The following is a 22,144-nucleotide window of genomic DNA, read 5'->3' as shown; positions in this document are numbered from 1 at the left end:
AAGTATGTGCTAAATATTTCCATATTATGTCTGTAAAAACTAATATATGTTTATATATAAATATATATATGTATACATCTCTATCATGTGTGTGTGTGGGTGTGTTGTGTCTGTGTATGTGCTTGTTTCTGTCGCCGACTGTTGACTAATTGGCCCCCCGCCCCCCTCGCGCGAGTCCCGTTCGCTTAGGAGCCAAAATGCTCCTTGTCCTGATCGATGGTTGCAAATTCATAGCTGCCACGGCCATCAAATTGCAAATAGTAATCATGGTGCACCCATAGCGATTTACGATGCGACACCGTGAAGAGCGTGATGCCCGCTTCGCGGCAATAGCTGTACATCTTGCCCTCGACATCCACGGACACGGCGCTGGTGCATTCGTCGAGTATTGCGAATTGGGGCTTGTGGTAGAAGAGACGGGCCATGGCAATGCGCTGCTTCTCGCCGCCGGAGAGCACGTCGATCCAGTCCTCAATCGCATCGAGTCCGTTTTCACGCTGCTCCAGGTACGTTAGCTGTACAATGTCCAGGAAGTGCAATAGATCTTCGTCCGATTTGCCCAGGCGACGCATATCGTCGCGCGTATGAGGATAGATGATCTATAGACAGAGAGAACAAGAGAGAGAGTGAGAGATTAAGAAATTGTGTATGAATGTGAGGGCGAGTAAGACATAGATAGAGAGAGAAGGACAAGTAGAGAGAGAGGGAAGAAGGCGATAGACAGAAAGGGAGAGAGAGCAAGAGATAGAAAGAGACAGAGCTAAGCAATAGACAAAGGAAAGCATTAAAAAGACAGAAAGCTAGCTTGATGAGCTTTAAAGCATATGCAAAAAAGATGAGCTTGAGGCGATGGAGCTTTATCGCGATCAAAGCTTTCGTGGTCATTTAAATATATATATCGAGTTGACGCCTTTTACCTGGTCGCGCAAGCTGCCCAGTGTCATATACGGACGCTGGGGAATATAGAAGAGTTTGCCACGCGACGGTTTTGTGACCTTACCGCCCCACGTGGGCCACAGCTCGCCGAGAATGCGGAACAGCGAAGACTTGCCACAGCCATTGGGCCCGCAGACGAGAACATTAGTGCCAGACCTACAAACAAAAAGCAAAAACCCAGATGAAATGAAGTTGTTGATGGGGAAAACCGCGCTCGAAACTCACTCCACTTCAAAGGTGAGCTCCTTGAGCAGAATATCACCATTGGGCGTGACCAGGGGCACCTGCTCGAAGCGTATGATGTTATCCTCGAAGCACATAATGCCCTTGTTGGGACCAAAGCTGCTGGCAGTGGCATCGGCGCCGCCGTTCTGCGTGATGCTATTCCCATTCACCATGGTGCGCTCGTAGGTGCCCTTGTTGAGATCGCTCAGGACCTTAATCAGCTCCGTCATGCGGGCCGTAAAGCCAGCCAATCGGGACATCTCACGGCCGGCCAACACCAGCCGGCCAATTGCCTCGGCCAGCTTGACCAGCATCCGTCCGTATGTGTAATAGGCCTGCAAGCGCTGTCCGCTGTTCTCCCCGGACAGCAGCGGATGGTTCTCCGAGAAGAAGGGTAGCGACACAGCGTAGAAGCCCACAATCGATGCGAAATCTGAAAGGGAATATATAATATGTAATGTATGTGTGTATATGTATGTATATACTTATATATATATGTATAGTAAGGCTCAAGCTATTCACTGTATAATTATTAATCATTAGTCATTAGTCATTAGTCATTAGTCATTAGTCATTAGTCATTAGTCATTAGTCATTAGTCATTAGTCATTAGTCATTAGTCATTAGTCATTAGTCATTAGTCATAGTCATTAGTCATTAGTCATTAGTCATTAGTCATTAGTCATTAGTCATTAGTCATTAGTCATTAGTCATTAGTCATTAGTCATTAGTCATTAGTCATTAGTCATTAGTCATTAGTCATTAGTCATTAGTCATTAGTCATTAGTCATTAGTCATTAGTCATTAGTCATTAGTCATTAGTCATTAGTCATTAGTCATTAGTCATTAGTCATTAGTCATTAGTCATTAGTCATTAGTCATTAGTCATTAGTCATTAGTCATTAGTCATTAGTCATTAGTCATTAGTCATTAGTCATTAGTCATTAGTCATTAGTCATTAGTCATTAGTCATTAGTCATTAGTCATTAGTCATTAGTCATTAGTCATTAGTCATTAGTCATTAGTCATTAGTCATTAGTCATTAGTCATTAGTCATTAGTCATTAGTCATTAGTCATTAGTCATTAGTCATTAGTCATTAGTCATTAGTCATTAGTCATTAGTCATTAGTCATTAGTCATTAGTCATTAGTCATTAGTCATTAGTCATTAGTCATTAGTCATTAGTCATTAGTCATTAGTCATTAGTCATTAGTCATTAGTCATTAGTCATTAGTCATTAGTCATTAGTCATTAGTCATTAGTCATTAGTCATTAGTCATTAGTCATTAGACATTAGTCATTAGTCATTAATTCTTTAGCAGCTATATACATATATGCAATATATAGTAGTTTGATCAAGTCAACGGCTTACAAAATCTACTTTCGACTGACTGCCATATACATATAATCATCTAAGACTTTGTTTATCTTTCATCTAGCTACTACACAAATAGTTTATATTGCCTTTCCGTTTTTGTGAATGGATAATTTATATCAATCGACTCACATTTGCCAATGATGTTGTCGATGATGCCCATGCTGACACGGAACTCGAGGAACTTGCGCAGATGCGAGCGCAGCTTGGAGTAGCTGGCCAGCAGGGTCAGCTTCTCGCGGACATTGCCCTGATAGAAGGCGACCTCCTCGGAGTTAGTGATCAGCCTGCTGTTCACATAACGGAATTCGCCCTCGAGCTTCTGCTCCTCGACGGTCAGACGACCCGTTGGGCGGCGCAAACGTGTAAGGAATACGCCGGCAAACAATAGATATAGCATCAGTATGGACGGTGTCTTTCCGCCCAGGTTCACGGTCAGCCGATAGACATAGATGAAGATATCCAGCACCGGTTTGCTGATGTTCGAATACAGATCTGTGGCACTCTCACAGAACTTGTCTATGTCCGTGGTCAGCAGCTGATCGGCGTTTGCTATTCGGTTATCCAAATTCGACATTTTGTAGTACGTATAGCCACTAAATAAAGAGAGAGAGGAGTTAATCAGTAACCAGATTGGATTAAGAAACATATAAATATAGGTATACATATTGAGGAGTTGGCATAATCGGGGAGAAAACTAAGGGATCTAAATGAGGTGCTATCTGATCCAATCATTAAGAGGAATACATTCATATGAATCAGTTTAGTTCAAGAATTTAGTCTATATCTATAGCAGCTTTAGCTTTCATATCTTCTATATATAAACAACTCTATTTAGTACGTTTCTTATTAGTAAAAACTACATGCTAAAAACTCTAAGCGATCGTAACAACTTTCATTAAGAACGAATTGCTGGATCATAGATCTAACCCAAGTTTAATTATGCAAAAGTATATATGATCTTTAGAGTAGGATCTTTAGGATCATAAGATCATGAGTTAGAAGACATTCGACCTGCGGTCTGGGTCTGGCTCTTGACTCAACATGGCCACAATCAATGATAATATTGGAAAAGTACGATCATATAGAATAATATTGATTGGAAAGTTGTTAAACAATTAATTGCTATAGCTATATATAAATGTTTATCTATGTCTAGATGTATGAAAGCTCTCTAATTTGTGCCTCAATTAACTTCATTTCACGGACACCATTTCGGCCGCAACTATGAAAAATTGGTGCGAGAAATGATGAGACATAGTTCAAGCAAGTTCAAGTTTATATTTCAAAGTTTATATCTCAAGTTGCTCTAGTCGGGAGTTGCCGACTAGCAGATACCCTGAGTTGCCAAGCCTGCGAAGCTGGGGTTCGCCTGCTACTCCATTAGCAATGGCAAATTTCCAGGCAAGATAATTTGCATTTCTCGTATTTCCTCTGTATTTCTCTATAATCCTTTCTGCGCTACTTACTTGAGGTACTGACTGTACAAATGATGCGTTAGATTTGTGCGAAAACGCAGCTTCAGCTCGCCCAGACTCCACTTCAGCACGTTCGTAACCACAGAGATCTGCAAAGCAGTTGAGAGTGAGGGAACTCGAAGTCTGAACAATTAGGAGCACTTACCGCTGGCAGAGCGGCTAGATATTTAAGCAGAGCCGTCTTGAACTTGGCCCGATTCATATGTATTATGGTGCTCTCCACAACGGTCGCATTCTGTATCATCCAAATGTCGCTGACGGAGCGGCCAATCAGCGCGCCGGCAATCAACAACAACAGACCCGTCTCAATGCTCCAGAATCTGGGTATGAGTATGGCTAAAGGCGGCAACAAGATGATCATATGGCATTAGTGCTAAAATGCTCCATTGATATGTAAATGGAGCTCGGCATTGGGTTTCACTTACGCAGTAGCTGCCTCAGCTGTTTGAAGAATACTGAATTCACATGCGCCTTGCTCGACTTTTTGTCCTTTTTCTCCGAAATGGTATACTGAATTTTGTCCTCATAGCCCGATTTCCTGTGCACGAAAAACATATTCATTATAATTGTGATATCCATTAATTATTTTAGAATATTTGTCCTCAGCATACGCTCTTTAATGGATGCTTTGATAAATTTTGAAGCGATTCTTAATTCTCGAATGTTGTTAAAAAGTCTTAAGAAATTTCTTCTTAATCTGAATTAGATAAAAATAAATTTAAAATGGACTTCAGAAGTTTGTTCAAATTTCATGTTGGTGTCATTGGAGTCGTATCACCCTGAGCTTCCCTCTAAATTCTAGTTATATATTGAAAATGTTTATTACTTCATTAAAACTGAGAATTCCCCCTGAAGAAAAATGTTGTAAAGCTCTTACAGGTATCATTTATCCCACTTGAAAAAACTATTATTATAGTACTTTACTATGCAATATAGGAACATACCAATACATACATACATACATATATTCCATATACTATTCAAGTTCATTAGAACTGAACTTCAATGATTTTGCATTGGAATTATCAAGTTATTCAGAAAGATAAAACACAGAATGAGGTAGGTCTGTTCCTATGATAATTATATACTATATATATATAATTATATATACCTAGATATTGAGCTATCATTAGTGCAGCACTCAATCAATATAGGAATGTTACATCGTTGACTTTGCAACCGACTGGTTTCTATACCCTGAACTCACCAAAAATGGGTATATATAGATTTACTTTCATATTCATAAGGAGGCGTAGCGATCTGCCATACGCAAATATCTGCTCAAACTTCAGAATATATAGAATATCACAATTAAATAGACATATCAGTATGTCTTTGTTACGCTCTGAAAAGTTCATTAAGACAGTAAATCTAGAACAAAAGTTATTCAGTACATGGCTACAGAGCATCTCGCAGCCGAGAACAGCCGGAGGAGCACTCTTACTTGCAATTCTTGCTTATATCTTAATTACTTTGCACGGATCCGGATGTAACGTAGCCGATCAAAAGGTCAAACAGTTTCATATTTATGGAATATGTGCGCGTGTGCGTGGATTGTGGAACGTGTGTGTGGGTGGCAATAAAAACACAAAGTGCAAAGCCTGCTTATCAAAAGGTGTTGAAAGACCAACGGCCAGCAGCGGCTTATCGTGACAATTGTGGACTGTGGATTATGGAATCTAAGTGTGTGCGACTGTGTGTGAGTGTGTGTATGTGTGCGTATGAGGGCTGCGTGTGCGTCGATTGTGGAACCTGTGGGTGGCAGTCAAAAGACAAAGTGCAAAGTGCTCGTGCTCGTTCGCTTGCTCGCATTTCCGAAGGTGTGGACCGGGCAGCTTCATATAATTTGATGATTGGCGATGACTTGCATTTATTTTAGACACAACATTCTTTTTTAGCTTCGTATGTCTCTTCTTCTTCAGCTGCTGCTTCGACTTTTTCAATAGTTGTTGCTGTTTTCATTTGTGTGGGGGCAAGTGTTGAGTTTTTGCTGATTTGCTCACTTCTATCAATTCCAACGCATTTACACACACAAACACATATATGTATTGTATTTTTATTAAAGCTATTGCTGAGTGCGTGATTGTATGTGTGTGGTAAGGGGTGAGACGTGTAACACGTGTTCGGGTCCGTAGGTCGGTCAATCGCATTTGATGATCAACGATGCCGTTGACTCGTATTTACTTCTAATACTAGAGATGTGCACAATATCAGCGCATGAGCAGCTACGATATTTGAAAATCAGTTCATATACATACATATACACAAATACATATAAAATATTTAATTACAGTGTAAATAAAGTCGCTTTCTATGGTAAAGTTTCCCTCCTCCCACATGGGTTCATCGAGACAATAGTTGCGTCAACGCCCATCTCTAATGCGATATATATAACATATTTCTGGTCTGATTGAGATCTTGAGTGATTTTCTTTTTGTGCTGTTGCTGTTGCTGTTGCTATCAGCTGATTTAGCTGTCGCTAATTATTGTGATTAATCTGCTTAAGCAGGCAATCGTTAACAGGAAACCCAAAAGACATGGTGCAAAGGGTAAACCAAATGCAGCAACAAAAATTCGAGTCGCCGCACTTAAGAGCACACTAATTCGCCCAATAAAAAATTAAAACACTTGTATTTATAAGATAAAAACAAAGACACATACATACGTATGCATGTGTGCATGTGTGCTTCGTATTTGTGCATGTTCATTTTATACGATTGGTTTTTCGACTGATTTCTTGCCTCTTGAAGTTTGGCCAAGCGATTTGTTGATTAACCCAACAACAAAGAAGGTAAAGCAAAAGAAACGTCAGAGAAAGACGCACACATACACAGAAATTTTCGTATGTAGGTTTTGTTGCCGGTATTTTATTGCCGTCTCTGCTTTGTTGGACCAGCAACAAGACAGACAACTTAACACTAGCACACACACATGCATGCATACATTTATATATATATACATATATGTATATACAAGTGTGCGAGTGTATTTGTGTGAAACATGGATAGATTGGTAACGGCAACTTTTTCTGTGAGTACAAAGTTCAGACATCATGTCTCATCTATATGCATATATGAATATATGGGCATAAATATCTAATATATGTATATACCATATATACATTTGATAAACGTTTTTTCGCATTTGCTTATTCTTCTGTCTACACACATACTCATACACAGTTGAATACATTCTAATTAGTTATATTTAACGCTTAGCACAATTTAAAAGCGAAATTAAGTGCGCCAACAGGTGCATGTGTCAGGCACTTTGAATTATGCAAATTTCTCAAACAAAAAGTTTTTGAATGCGTCGAATGCGTGTGCATGTAAGTGCTCTATGAATGAGCGCGCTTTTTACCATTTGTATTTGTATATTGCGCAACAGCCGGCAACGCGAGAAAAAAAGTTATATATATGTATGTTCATATGTATATACCTGTAGAATGCCTGGCAGAAATAAACAAAAATTAACATTCATTCTGGCGTGTGTGCGAAATATAAAGACGGAACAGTCAAATGTGAACGGTAACTACACACAAACATACATACATCACTCATCACTTTGTACATATTGCGAAATATGAATGCACATTTATGTTTACTTTGCTCCTTTACAAACAAAATTAACAACTTAATTTACTACTTTCTCTTTATTTAGATAAACAGTTAGCTATATCAAATACACATTAATTAGAATTTGATTTTATTTCGAATGCTCTTGACAACCAGAGTGTAACTTCTGGCAAGCGCTAGCGCGTGTTAAGTATAAGAGCATGTACATTTGACAACTCGCTCTCTCTCTTTTTCAATTTCGCTGTTTCTCAAGACGCAATGCAATGTAATGCTTATTACGTCTGCAAACACACACACATGTAATTTATCTTTAAATTATGATACTCATTGGTGGCCGGTGCTCTCCATTTCCTCCTTCTTCGTATTGTGCTAGTGCAAAACAAGCATACACACACACACACTCGCATGCAAATTGAGAAATGTAAACAAAGTGAGGCCGGCAATTGGCTGCGCTTTGCAAAAGTGTATAAAGACATTCATGTGTGTGTGTGTTTATATTTACTTTGATTGGATTTTCACTGCTGCTGCCGCCGCCGCCGCAACAATATGTCAAAGTTGTTGCACTTTTGCACATCGATTTGCATAAAATGCTATTTTATATTAGAAAAAAATGCCCAATGCAAATCGAATGTGCAAATGTGTCAGAAGAGAATGGGCAGAGGATGAAGGTCGATTTAAAGCTACAGGTTGAAGCGCAGTTAATTAACGGTAAATGTCACAAGTGGCAGCAGTTTGAATAAAATGCATATAAATATTTATCGATATCGACTGCAAGAAAATTGGCTAAACTGAGTTATATAATCAATAATCAAACAATTATAATATTATAAACATCCAAATATATATTTTAATATATGAATAATAAAAAGTAGTTAAGCAAAAAGTAATTAGTAAATGTTGTTTAACATTAATATTTTCATGACTAATTGCTTAGATAAGAAGCTAACACAAACAAAACCCAACCCAAACCAACCTAAATATTTTAATCCTTTTACTATTGCAGACTTTTATTGACAGAACCAATAGAACCTCATACACACATACATACATAGATATATGTATTTACAGATATCACATATCGATAAATGTTACGATGAATATTATCTATACAAATATGAATTCCCTCATTCCAGACCTAAGCAACTACTTAAGTTAATTGTAAACGTCATGCAAGCAAAATGCGATCACAATTTCAATTTATTAGGCCAAAAGCTTTTTACATATTGTTCCATATATAAATAGTTACATATACATAGATACCTATATCTACATTTAGTGGAAAACGTGTAGCGAGTTAGCTCAACGTCTCCTTTAACAACAGCCACTCAGACGTGGCGAGTGCCGGGGTTTGGCACACCTGAAGATTAGATATCACTAATGGCACTAATAGGTGCAATTCAAAATGACTATAAATACATATATGTGGACATACATTTTTATATATATATATATCGACCTTTCCACTTGGCAACACGTGAAACTTGCATGAAGTAAGCCCCTTCAGAAAACGTTGACTTCGATAACATACACACATGTACATACATATAACAAAATTAGCGCAATAAATATATACGATCTAAGAAAAAAGAAAAGAAGAAAATGCCCAAATTGTATACATATATAAATAAGTACTATGTTGCTACTGATAAATAGAGATGACACGAGCAAAAGGTCCATCTTTAGTAGCATTGTACAAGAAGAAGACAAGCACAAAAGGGAACAGCAATTACAGCAATTACGCGCACTCGATCAGCTGTGAAGCAATCGTGTTCGACATAGCTGCTGACGTCCTTGGACAGAAGCGCTGCAAAATGGGCCAACAGAAAAAACCAGTTGGGAGCTAGAGACTGTGCCTAAGAGTCGCATCGTACGATCCAACACGCACACAAACTCAAGCAAACGTCACATCAAGTGCGGCTAGTGCTGACATATTTGACTATTTTCTAGCTTACTTATTTTGTAATAATTTCAGAAGAGAAGTGACATGTTTAATTTTAATATATAAAAATCTTATAATAATGAAAGGTAAAGCAGTAAAAGAAACCATTTTTAACTATTCAAATTTTCATTTAATTATATTTGGCTAGTTTTTGGTTAAGTTTTAGCCTTTTTGCCCTTCAAATTCTGCCAGCACTGGCTGTCACGGCGCATATTAAAAAAATCAAATTAAAAATGTTTCATTCAATGTCAGACACTTTCGTAGTGCAGCCAAGACCTTGCCCAATGTTCATGTATAGCTTACCTCTTGTTATTGGATATTTTGCCATATGCGATTATCCATAGAGCTGCCGTCATGCCCGCCGCGCCAACAATTGCGCTTTGGTTCTGCGCTAATTTACTCAGAGCTGGAGCCATTTTTATTGGGCGAAAGTACTTGCACTCTTTCGCACTGACACACGCACGGACACACGCACTCGCTCGCACTCACGTGCAAAATATAACAAAAAAAAAAAAAAAAAAAAAAACCAAAAAAACAGAACTATCGCACGCTTGTTGTTGCCTTCTTGATTTTGTCCTGTATGTCAGCCCAGTGCTTGTGTGTTTGCCCAAACAGCCCTGTTACCAGTGCGTAAAAGTGTGTATGTGTATCTCTGTGTGTGCGTGTGTGTGTGTTTGTTGGAAATGTAAACTGTCGCAGATACTGGCGTTGCACTTTTATTTACATAGGCATTAAATACTATGCATTGCGTTAGCCAGAAAATTCACTTTGATATTATTTAATTTTCTTTTTTTTTTTGTATATATATATTAATGCACGGCGATACGTTCGGTTGGCCAGCAGAGTCCACTCATGTGAGCTCCTCCACAATACAATTGATATACAATTAACAACTATATATATTAATAAGTTGGACTTGAATAAATTTAGATTTCGTTCTGACGCAGCACACCCGCATTTAAACAAATACACGTCCGAACTCCGGCGAAACAACAACAAATGTGAACGCTGGTGATGTGTGCTATTAGCTATAGATGAACGATATGTGAAACGCATAATTATCGATAGATTTAAGGTGTTGGATAAGTCAGAAAACTGTTTAGCAACACTATCATAGGAGGCGGCGAGGTGATGCCAAGCTATCGAAATACTGTCGCTACAGTCGACAAACAGCTGTTTTTATTTCGTAGTCCAAATTCAAAACATATGAACACACTGGCGCTATTTTGCTGAGCTTCCCACATACATGCATACACACACACACTTTGGAGAATATATTTACGAAATTTTACTGTGAGTAGGGTATGTACACATAGAAATATGCGCAGATAAGTTTATTAATAATTTTTCGCTTATATATATATGCGAACATACACATGTATATGCGTATGTAATCAATTTGATTTCTTGCATGGGCAGAACGCAAAATCACAACAAACAAACGGATTAAAAATCAGCACCAGTTGACAACCACACAGCAGCAGCAGCGGTCGTGTTTTCTACCAATTAGATAATCGAGCGTCATCCGACGTACATTTTACAATTGGACCAGGTGAGTATACCCAATTGCAAGTGCAAAAATCGATTTCATCAAAAGTGCACGCTATGCACTCTGCTCTTGATCTAATTGCACACAAACTAGCATGCACGCACACACACATACGCACACAGATGCACAAAGTAAATAAATTAGAACAAGCAAACCTTGAGGTTAAGTGCGACAACGGTAAAATGGTCATAAATTATAGCCTTTGATTCAATTTACCGTTTTGCGTGTTGCTCCCAATTGGATTGCGTGCGAAACGCCGCAATTCGCAACAATTTTCCCAATCAGCAGAGCAGCAAACAAACGCAACAGCTGGATTCCAATTAGGTTAGCTGATGTGTCAATCGGGAATCGTTTTTCCAGCTAAATATTTGACAAACTGTGCAATTAATTTGCCGCTTTTTTTGCACCTGCCTTTATTAATTTTTTCATATTTATTTTGTTCTCCGTACTGTGGCTTAATTAAATACAATTCATATCTTATCTTATTAGCGCCGAATGCCATTTGCATAGTTGGACTCCCATTGGAATATTGCAATTGGAGCAGCTGCCATTGCATAAGTTATCGGCAATCCAATTAGTCAAATAGATTATATTCAATATTCTATTGATTATATGCATGTAGAGCACAATAGAGCTCAGTGAAGACATATGCTGGGTTATAAATATATTATCGCTTTGTTGACGCGCCCTTTTAGCACCTGAACGCAGGTGCTAACTGATGTTTTTGATAACAGCATATTGATTATATTAACTTTTTCTTTTATTCTACTATATTTTGATTTATACACTCAATATACACACATATGTGTATAGATACACCGAAAAGTTCGGTTGAAGATGCCTCAAAGAACAAGTTAATCAGATTCAATTAGACTTTGAAGCAGAGGAAGGCTCGACCTATTCTATACTAGAACAATCAAAACAACTTCAAAGATACTTTTTAAGCACATGAAAGCTCAACGCAACTCTGGTATATTTTAAGACGACATAAAAAGCTACATTAAACTTTGAGAAGCTTTAAGCATTTGTTTATACTAGCTGGCTAAGAAGAGCTTTTGAATTACATTCAAGCCGACCTAAGGCTATTATAGAATTATAAGTGTAATAAAATGTCGAATGAGCTCTTGAAGCACATAAATGCTTACCTTGCCAATTTTTTTAAATGCCTTATTTTTATTGATCTAATTATTAATTATTTTATCTTAATCTGAGCAGAGTTTCTGATTCATTTTATTTATTGTAGCCAATAAAAAGGCGAATACCTCATGACCTCAGCATCCTTTTTTTTGGCTGTGTATAGATATTTAATATATATAGATATATAGATATGCAAACATTCCTATATTATGCATTATTTATGCCTGTTATTGTATTGTTTCTTTATGATCTTTTTGGCAAACACATTCGTAGAGCTGTCTCAATTGCGCGTTTGCGAATCCAAAGTGCAAAATTATTGCCAACAAGGCCTTGTTCTATATATATATATATAATGTTCAGACACATACACACACACATATATATACATACATATATATATATATATATATATAAAATCTATAGCATAAGCTGAGATTTGCTTAGGCTAAGGCTAAAGCTAAGACGTCACTGATAAGGCGTTTTTATTGTCTCTCAGACTGAAAGTCAAAAGTACATGAAATTTTGATAGCGCCCTATGGAGCACGTGTCTCTATGGTACACCAAAGGCTCATTAAATCGTATACATAATCCATGTGCTATCTAAATGGGGCCAAGTGACAGCCACTGTCATGCAAGAAAATAACAAACAAAACTATAAAGTTTTAGCTAAAATCTACTGAAAATTGCTTGAATTACTTGCAAAAATGATTGCAAAACTCAATTCAAAATTGTTGCCGATCGCAATTATCGACTGCTATCGATAGCAGGCAACTGCAGTGTGACCATGCGAACTAACAGCGATATGCTCGCATATCAAATCAAAGTCCGCTAGAAAGCTCTCAAGGATTTTGCCTTCTCTTATAATTTGAATTTTATAATTAGCTCTTATCAGGAGTTTTTTGTGTCTTGGCAACAAAACCGGTTATTTGCCTTTTTTCTTCATATAATTCAATTGCAGCCGCTATGGTTTTACGCACATAAATTTGTGGGTGTGTATGCGTATCGATGCCATAAATTTATTTCGGTTAGCTTATCGCGTTTGATAGCACACAAAGAGCCAAACAACCATACATACACATACACATACATATCCATATATATGTTTATACATTTTACCAATGGCAAGGTTAATATCAATACCAATGCCAAACCAGCTTTTTGAACTCTTATAAATCGAGTTTAAGCGCGCGCTCTTATACACACGCGCGTTCAAGTCGGGGCAGATGTATGTGTATGTGTATTTGGTGGTGGTGCTTTTTCGCTTTTGCATTGGACTTTTGTATTCAAACCTTTTTATGTATCTCACTCTTTCGCTGTTTCTCTTTTTAGCGCCGTATATAGTGTGGTTTTGCAGTAACAAAATTTCAAGAAGTTAACCAAATTAACCGTAAATAAAATGAGTCGCCAACTTTTAAGGAACCCGTCAACACTGCAGCGTGCTGCCACTGTTGTAGTGACGTCGGGGCTGCCGCATCTGGAGCTTAGCGGGGCTCGCATCTGTCAGCTGCAGCAACAATGTAAACTGCCATCGAGCGTTGCCATTCGACGCTGGAAATCGCTGCTACATAACAATAACAGCGCTCAAAAGCCAGCGACCGCCACAGTCGCAACTACGACGACGGCGACGACGACAACGACAGCGACGCGACGCAGCAGTCAAGCTGAAGCATTGAACGCGCGTGGTAGCCATTCACCGTTTAACGCTCCTGTTCGGTTAGTAGTCCCAAAAATTAATTCTTTTGCTGAACTGTTCCCGTTGTTTCGTGTTTTTGTTGTTTTTTTTTTTTTAAATATATTTTTATATGCCGTCCATTTGCAAACGAACGCAGAGCCGAACGAATTTGCATTTGACATTCTGTTGTGAACTTTAATTTTTGATTTCCTTTTTCCGTTTATTCCACTTTTTTCGCAGCAACATGTCCACCGTTAGCAATGATAAGGTTTTAACCATGGACTCCATCAATGCCAACTATGTGGCCATGGAGTATGCGGTGCGTGGACCGATTGTCATACGCGCTGGAGAAATTGAAAAGGAACTGTTGAAGGTAAGTGCGCTTCGCCCCTTCCAGTTTACTGGAATGCTCTATGAATTTACGTTGCGTGCTTATACACACGCCATCTACCGCGCGCGACCGTGTACCACCGTTGGCAGTTTTTTTTTTAGTGTGTTTTGGTGTTATTTTCTCTCACTTCGTTTCGCACTTATAAATTGTTTGCATTTGGCGCAATTGTTATCCCTTCATTTGAGTGCTGGCTTTACATACATATTTATGTATGTGTGAACTATGTTTGGCATTTGTGTATGGCAGTCTCAAAAATGTAAAGTAAAAACTTTTACTTTCTGTTAACTCATTTATTTAATTGTAGTTAATATATATAAATTAAATAATTAAAAATACCATAAATGAGTTATAAAACAGTTTCCAATCAAACAATTTGAACTATACTCCAAGCATCCATGGCATATTTATCGCTACTTTTAAAACTTATCTAGAATTTGATAAGCTCTATTGTTTCCAAGCCTGAACAATCGAACCATAAAATACTTTTTATCAAACTATTTACCACTGGCAGTTGACTCTAATTATTGTATGTTTCCAGTGTTCCATCTCGTTTGTTGTAGCACTTGTAATTGGGGTCACATTTTTTCAATTATGTGCTCTTAAATTTCAATTTCGTTCAGCTTAAGCTATAAATTATACGTACGCTTTTCGGCTTTCGTTCCCTGTCTATATTCCCCTTCCACATTTTTTTTTAATATCTACTTCGTTACTACCAGTGCCCAATTCGTGAAAGTCAAGTTCAGTGAACGTCCTTCATAACACCGGCAGCATCTGCTGCCAGCGCCACAGGGGCTTTATTTTCGCTTATATAAGTTCAACAAGGGTGGGTTTGGGGGTGTGGAGCTCTTGGGATGAATGATATGGATGCTGTTTGCCAATTGCATAGGGCGTTGTTATCAAACAAAAAAGCAGCAACAAACATGCGCATGAGCTTTGACTTAACAGCTACAGTACGCACTCGGTAAAAGAAACTTCAATTTACAACTGTTGAGAAATATAGCGAATTTATATAAACACATGTACAACTGTTTCTACGTAAATAGATGAATAATAGATAACCATTACTTCTTTACACATTTCCCATCCAAATAATTGTTGCGTGTGTGTACTATAGAACATATACACCCACTCACACACACACTTTCATATTGCGATATTTTCGTTCTGCGTTGTGTTTTTATTCCAGCGCAACGCAATATAAATTCTCTTCGAATTTGATGAGCTAAACCTGACAATGCGTTTACCCCTTCCTCGCCTGTCTCACCATGTCCCGTTGTGCACGCTAAACTGCAGTAGTTATATACGTACATGCATACAAGTATGTCTGTCTGTATGTGTTCGTGTGTGTCCGTATGTCATCATGCCATCTATTGTTTAGCTTACGTTCTTTCTCATTTTGACTTTCTACATTTTGTTCTGTCTACTGCTGCTGCTGATACATTTTCCTCTCTTTCCCCTTCCTTTGCAGCCGCTTGGGTCACTTCCTCATTCGCATCACTTGCTCTTTCATGCATAATTTTATTTCTCTTCTACACGGTGGCGGTTGTTGCTGCTGTTTTTCCATTAGCATTTGGGTTTTATCAGCCACTGCTCTTCGCTGCTTATGATAAACTCGCACTTCCAACAATTTGACAGCTTGCCAAATAGCATCGAAGCATCTGTCAATAGCAAATACTTGACATTGTTATAAAACACACACATACACGGACAGAGGCACAGACATCTATACATGCGTAAATCTTTGATCTTTTTATGTACGCAGCGTTAAGTTATTGGAATTATTTGCAATCTCCAATTGCAGCGTATTTGCAGAAAAGCCAAACATTTTTCAAAATAAACTTAAATTGTAATAACTTCATGTTGCTCTGCTAAGTGCTTAAGTGTTCAATACTGATAGTGAGTTTAACAGTTATTTGTTTCCTAACGCTGTTAAGTAACAGTATGTTAACTTGGCGTGTTTGAACGAGCTGTAAAATCAATTTACAGTCTCCCAATAAGAATATAGTTGAGGAATTGTTATATTAGTTTTTCGCTTCACCTGTTTGATTTATTTTACTGGGCTCATTAAACTTGATATGCTTAGTTTATTGACTTTGATTTGACCCTTAGCCCACACTCATCACTGTCTCCCTCTCTATTTTTCACTCTCTTAGATTTCAGGTCTCTCTCTCCCTCTTTTGTTGATTTGCTTCGAGCAGCGATAACTGCCTCGATTGCCATATTAGCAAATAGACGTTAACAAATTGAACCAAGTACCTAACACACACGTAGGTCGCCATGCACCTGTACACACCTTTGTTGTTAAATTGAGTGATATACGTATGTGCGACAGCCGCTAGATGGAAAAGTTTTTTCAATCTATTTATATATATATATATATATATATAATCTTGATCAACATCAGCAGCTATTTCTTGTCTTTTTGCTGTTTCATGAGCTTATGGGTCTCCTCGACCAAAACACATATTACTCTTATATCATACATACTCTTATATCTTATATCATATAACTTATGATATGAGATATCTTGAGCAAAGAGTTATAAACGATTTTGGTGACAAGTTGAATGCTTGTTTACAAAACTAAATTTGGCTAAGAATTTATAGTAGGAATGTGAAAATATATATAAAGATATGACAATCACAAATATATAAAAAAAAATAAATTTTATAAATATAAACCAAGTGGTCAAAGACTTTATCATTTATCTATATATTTTTATGCAACTTTATAAGCTAAATCGATATACCTTTACTTAGACAAATGTATATATAAGGGTATACAAACTTCGACTAGTGCTTAACTAACTTGTATCTCTGTCTCTCTCCCTCTCACTTGCTTGCATTTCGTTCACATTTTGTTGATTTCTTTTGTGGTTTTTGCGGGCGTTACATTTCCCATCATTAGTTTTACACTCTTTCTGAACATACTTATGAATGTGAATGTGTGTGTGTGTGTGTGAATGTGTGTGTGTATGCATGACTTAATTTGTGGTTCGTGATTTGCCAGACATTCTGTTCAGTTCAGTTTCCATTCACATTACTCATTCGAACTGTTGTACAGCGCCCACCCCTGCCCTCTGCGGCGACCCCCAATGGCCCAGTTTGGATAATGTAAGCCCCCGCTTGCACATGCACACATACTATATATAGCATATATATGTATATACAGTTATTGCATTTGCATTGTCTACGGTTTAACGCCTTGCACTCTGCCTCTTCCGCCTCGAGTTTACATTTCAAAACCCCATTAAGTCGCCTATTCAATTAAGACGATAATAAACTATGCTTTTTACTTCGCCTTAGCAGCTGTTGTAAATTGTGGCCATACTCGCTCGCAGAGTGAAAGCGAGTATATTGGCTTTTTGCTGATTTTGTTCTTAGTTTGCTGTATAGCAAAAGGGAGAAGCGTTGGGAATTCACTTGATTTGAGTTATGGCTAAATTTATAGCTACTTATCACTTTATAGTAACTTCAATACATCTCAAAAATGGCTTTATAGCAAAAGGGTTTTGGCGTTTCTCCTGGTCTTCAGATTTAAACTTGTCTTATATATCTATATATATATATATATATATATATATATATTTTATAGTAAAAAGTTCATTCAAATCTTTCTTTAAGGCAAAAAGTTATTAACGTTTCACTTGTTCTTCGGATTTAAGCTTAAATAGTTTGAAATTTTCTTTTGATGATCGATGTTAAGTTCGCTTTATAGCAAGAGTGAGAAGAAATTCTATTATGGCAGAAAGCTCTCCAATGTGTCTTTATAGCAAAGCGTAATTAGCGTTTCTCCCTCTCTCTCTACTAAATTATGGCTTGTGAGTCGCAATTGGGTTGCTTTGCAGCCGCAGCTATAATAATATGGCCGAGCTAGTTGGCTTTAATTGAATTCGAAACCGAGATTAGCCGTGACTGTTTGATTGCCGCCTCTTCTAATGAGCCAACTAATTTGGCCAAAACAAAGCGAGCCAAAAAAGAAAAAAAAAACTGCATTTTTCGATTAACATATTCGACTCGCCTGACGGCGCATTAAAAGCACATTAGAGCCTCGTTCCAATCAGCGAGTTGGCTCTAATCATGTTAATATTTATTATTAGTTAATTATTAAATTATTTTTCTGTCGGTTTGTTGCTCTCGCAGGGCGTCAAGAAGCCATTCGACCGGGTCATTCGAGCCAACATTGGCGATTGCCATGCGATGGGCCAAAAGCCTTTGACCTACTTGAGACAGGTGAGTGTCTGAGCTAGACGTATATGTATGTGTATGTCTGTGTCGTCAGACAGTACAGTGAACACTCGCTTCGTTTGCTACAGCTGCTGGCCTTGACCATGGAGCCGCGTCTATTGGAATCTCCCGACTATCCGGACGACATGAAGGAACGTGCTTGCGAGATACTTGCCGCCTGTGCAGGAGGCTCGATGGGCTCCTATACGGACTCTGCGGGCATGGAGTTTGTTCGCCGACAGGTCGCCGCCTTCATTGAGGACCGTGATAAGGGCGTGCCCGCTGATTATCAGAATATTTATTTAACCGGCGGTGCATCACCAGCCATTAAGAGTATCCTCACCCTGCTCAAGTGAGTAGGCACAGTAGACACTGTTGCAAATGGAACTGGAACTAGTTCAATTACCACTAAACTCCCAGCTGTATGCATAGGACTTATCTCGTTGAGCCTAGTTCTAAAAAAACTAACAGTTCACAGCTCAAATCACTTCTGATATAAAATCGAACTAGTTCTTTAGATTCTCTCTAAACTTCAAAGCTCTAAATCTGTTAAGCTAACGTACTTCCATAGTTCTATATCGCAGTTCATTCGAACATCATTGAAGCTTTGTAATATTCGTGAACTAGTTCATTGGTTGTCTTTAATGGAACTTGTTCCTAAGCAGTTTCAGTGCTGTATTAATGTGAACGCTTATCCTATGTTAAGAAACTTACGTTTTTTGTAGCAAATGTGAACAAGTTCCAGAAGTTAAAAATGGCTAGTTCCAAGGCAAAGTTTAAATGAACTAATCTTAAATTTTTTAGTTTTATACATATTTGTTAGCACCTATGAACTAGTTCCAAAATAGCATTTAAAGGAACTAGAGCTTTCTGTGCTTAATTATAGAAGTTTCTATAAAACTTAAAGCAAAGTCAAGCTTGGAACTGTTTTTGAGAAAGAAGTATATTAAACCAGTTTGAACTAGTTCAAAATGATTAGCAGATTTATAAAGGCAAGATCGATTACTTCAGCATATGAATATATTCAATAGGACAGTTCTTTAAAATGAACTAGTGAACTACTGAACTAGTGAACGAGTGAACTGTTCAGTCGTTCAATGAATTATGCACGATTTGTTATTCATTAATTACTCTGATTACTCTGCATACTCGCAGCTCGAGTCACGACTCAAAAATGAACTATTGAACTGGTTCAGTAAATTGAACTAGAAGTCACTCCATCTCCATCAGTTATACCTGTTGCAATCACACACACCAATAACCATGCTCATTTTATCGAACACAGCTGCCAGATTGATGGTAGTGCGCCTGGTGTGATGGTGCCCATACCACAGTATCCACTGTACTCGGCGACTATCACAGAGTTGGGAATGTGCAGGGTCGATTACTTCCTGGACGAGGACAAATGCTGGGGACTCGATCGCAAAGAACTGCAGCGATCGTACGATGAAGCGAAGAAGAGGTGCTGCCCACGAGTGCTGGTTGTCATTAATCCGGGTAATCCCACCGGACAGGTGCTCACTCGCGACAACATCGAGGAGATAATCAAGTTTGCGTACGACAACAACTTGGTGATCCTGGCCGATGAAGTGTACCAGGCGAACGTGTATGACAATAACTCCAAGTTCTACTCGTTCAAGAGGATAATGAACGAGATGGGCGGACCACATCGTCAGCAGGAGCTGGTCAGCTTCCTCTCCGTTTCGAAGGGCTATCTGGGCGAGTGCGGCATACGCGGCGGCTACATGGAGGTGGTCAATGTGTGCCCCGAAGTCAAGGCCGTGCTCACCAAGTCGATTACTGCCCAGCTGTGCAGCACCACAGCTGGCCAGGTCGCAATGAGTGCTCTAGTGAATCCACCCAAGCCCGGCGAGTCATCGTATGCACTGTACGAAAAAGAGAAGGCCGCGGTGCTGAATGCGCTAAAAGAGCGTGCCGAATTGGTATACAAGACGCTAAGCAGCTTCGAGGGCTATACGGTCAATCCGGTCCAGGGCGCCATGTATGTGTTCCCCAAGATCGAGATACCCCCCAAGGCAGTCGAGGCGGCCAAGGCTAAGAAAATGCTGCCGGATGTCTTTTATGCATTTGAACTGCTTGAGACTACAGGTGAGCTGGCAACCGTGAATATCGTATAAAGAACAACCCCATCTAATCCTTCTCTCCCGTTCTCCCTGCAGGCATTTGTATTGTCCCTGGCAGCGGATTTGGCCAGTTGCCCGGCACCTTCCACTTCCGCAGTACCATTTTACCACAAACGGATGTATTGACGGAAATGATGGAAAAGTTCCGCGTATTTCATACTGATTTCATGAAGAAGTACAAGTAGGATGTGCATAGTTGACCTATCCATTTTTTTTTTCAAAATTTTAAAATTTAACATAATAAAACGAAAAGAAAACTTAGTGAAAAGCAAACCCCATTTATATAATGTCTTGCATCTAGCGTATGTTTAGGAGTTCGAAGATAAATGTTTATCTATATATATATATATATATATATATATATATATATATTGGCCATATGTTTATGGTTTTTGATTTAGAATTGAGGCACATATTTGACAATAATATTTGTTCGTTTGTTTGCTATGTTGCATTCAATATGATATTCTTAGTACTATATACATATATATACATAGATGTATATCGATCAGACGTGGATATACAATATACAACTTAAATACCCCAGCTAAATGTTATCGATTGTGTTATTGTTGATCAATTATTATTAATATTATATATATATATATACAAATACAATTGGCGTTTAAAATTCGAAATTGTTTTTTTTTCTGGTCATTTATTGCGCCCAAAAGTATGCGAAGCTTATCTGTGTATTCGGCCCGATTCATGGTCAAATTGTACTCAGCACTCATAGCACATACTCTCTAATCGAAAACCACATCTATATCAACTAATCAATTTACAATATATCCATATATCAATACAGTTAAGTTGCCTAAATATACGTATACAAAATATCGAATGTTGTTTTTCTGATCGTCTATATAGAGGCTTATAGTTTCTGCTGATCTGCTATGATATAGCATCTGATCTGCTTTGATATAGCATCTGATCTGCTATGATATAGCACTGATCGATCTGCTATGATATAGCATCTGATCTGCTTTGATACAGCTTCTGATCTGCTATGATATAGCACTGATCGATCTGCTATGATATAGCACTGATCGATCTGCTATGATATAGCATCTGATCTGCTATGATATAACATTTGATCTGCTATGCTATATAGTCTATAGTTTATACCATCGTAAGCTCTTCAAATTACTTTCCTCAGTTCCAGTTCACAGTTTGGTTCATCTTCTGGCTTAGTCTGCATCTGAGTTGACTTTTTGGTAGCATAGAGCACAATTCGCTGAGTATTTTCAGATCTTTCCCAAAATTTCTTTGTTTAACTCCAATTCTGTAAAGTGAGATTGTCATTTGTAGACAACTAATTAAAAAACTTTTACTTTTTCTTATATTTTATTTTTATTTTTGTTTTTTTCTTTCTTTTTTATTATGTTCACCTTAAATTGTCTTATTTCATCTTTTATTTTTACAATTTGTGTCGATTACGAAAAAAACATGTGAAAATAATATAATTAAAGAAACATTCACAAAATACTCGTACC

At 38.1% G+C, this 22,144-nt stretch overlaps 2 protein-coding genes across 3 annotated transcripts; one reads left to right on the top strand and one right to left on the bottom strand.

Annotated features, from left to right (window-relative positions):
• Nucleotides 1–65: 65 nt before the first annotated feature.
• LOC111596883 (ATP-binding cassette sub-family D member 3) lies at nt 66–10,549 on the bottom strand. Its single transcript, XM_023311331.2, has 8 exons — nt 9,833–10,549; nt 4,441–4,553; nt 4,161–4,351; nt 4,007–4,104; nt 2,670–3,133; nt 1,162–1,594; nt 918–1,092; nt 66–599 (listed from the first exon to the last, which is right to left on the bottom strand). The coding sequence occupies exons 1-8, from the start codon at nt 9,943–9,945 to the stop codon at nt 186–188; spliced, it is 2,001 nt and encodes a 666-aa protein (XP_023167099.1). The 5' UTR covers nt 9,946–10,549; the 3' UTR covers nt 66–185.
• Nucleotides 10,550–10,637: 88 nt separating this feature from the next.
• On the top strand, nt 10,638–20,943 carry LOC111596884 (alanine aminotransferase 1). 2 transcript variants are annotated; one of them, XM_023311333.2, is made up of 8 exons: nt 10,638–10,822; nt 10,949–11,081; nt 13,545–13,928; nt 14,128–14,260; nt 18,421–18,510; nt 18,594–18,856; nt 19,790–20,613; nt 20,685–20,943. In XM_023311333.2, exons 3-8 carry the CDS (start codon nt 13,612–13,614, stop codon nt 20,831–20,833), a joined length of 1,776 nt encoding a protein of 591 aa, XP_023167101.1. In that variant the 5' UTR covers nt 10,638–10,822; nt 10,949–11,081; nt 13,545–13,611; the 3' UTR covers nt 20,834–20,943. The 2 variants fall into 2 exon arrangements, with proteins under 2 accessions (XP_023167101.1, XP_023167100.1); XM_023311332.2 differs by having other exon boundaries at nt 10,638–10,831.
• The last annotated feature ends 1,201 nt before the right edge of the window (nt 20,944–22,144 follow it).

The sequence above is a fragment of the Drosophila hydei genome, unplaced genomic scaffold (genome assembly GCF_003285905.1).
Source record: "Drosophila hydei strain 15085-1641.00,03,60 unplaced genomic scaffold, DhydRS2 tig00000131-arrow-arrow-pilon, whole genome shotgun sequence".
In the NCBI taxonomy this organism is placed as follows: Eukaryota; Metazoa; Arthropoda; class Insecta; order Diptera; family Drosophilidae; genus Drosophila; species Drosophila hydei.
The sequence above is the reverse complement of the archived record's forward strand: the minus strand, read 5'-3'. Positions and strand labels throughout refer to the sequence as shown.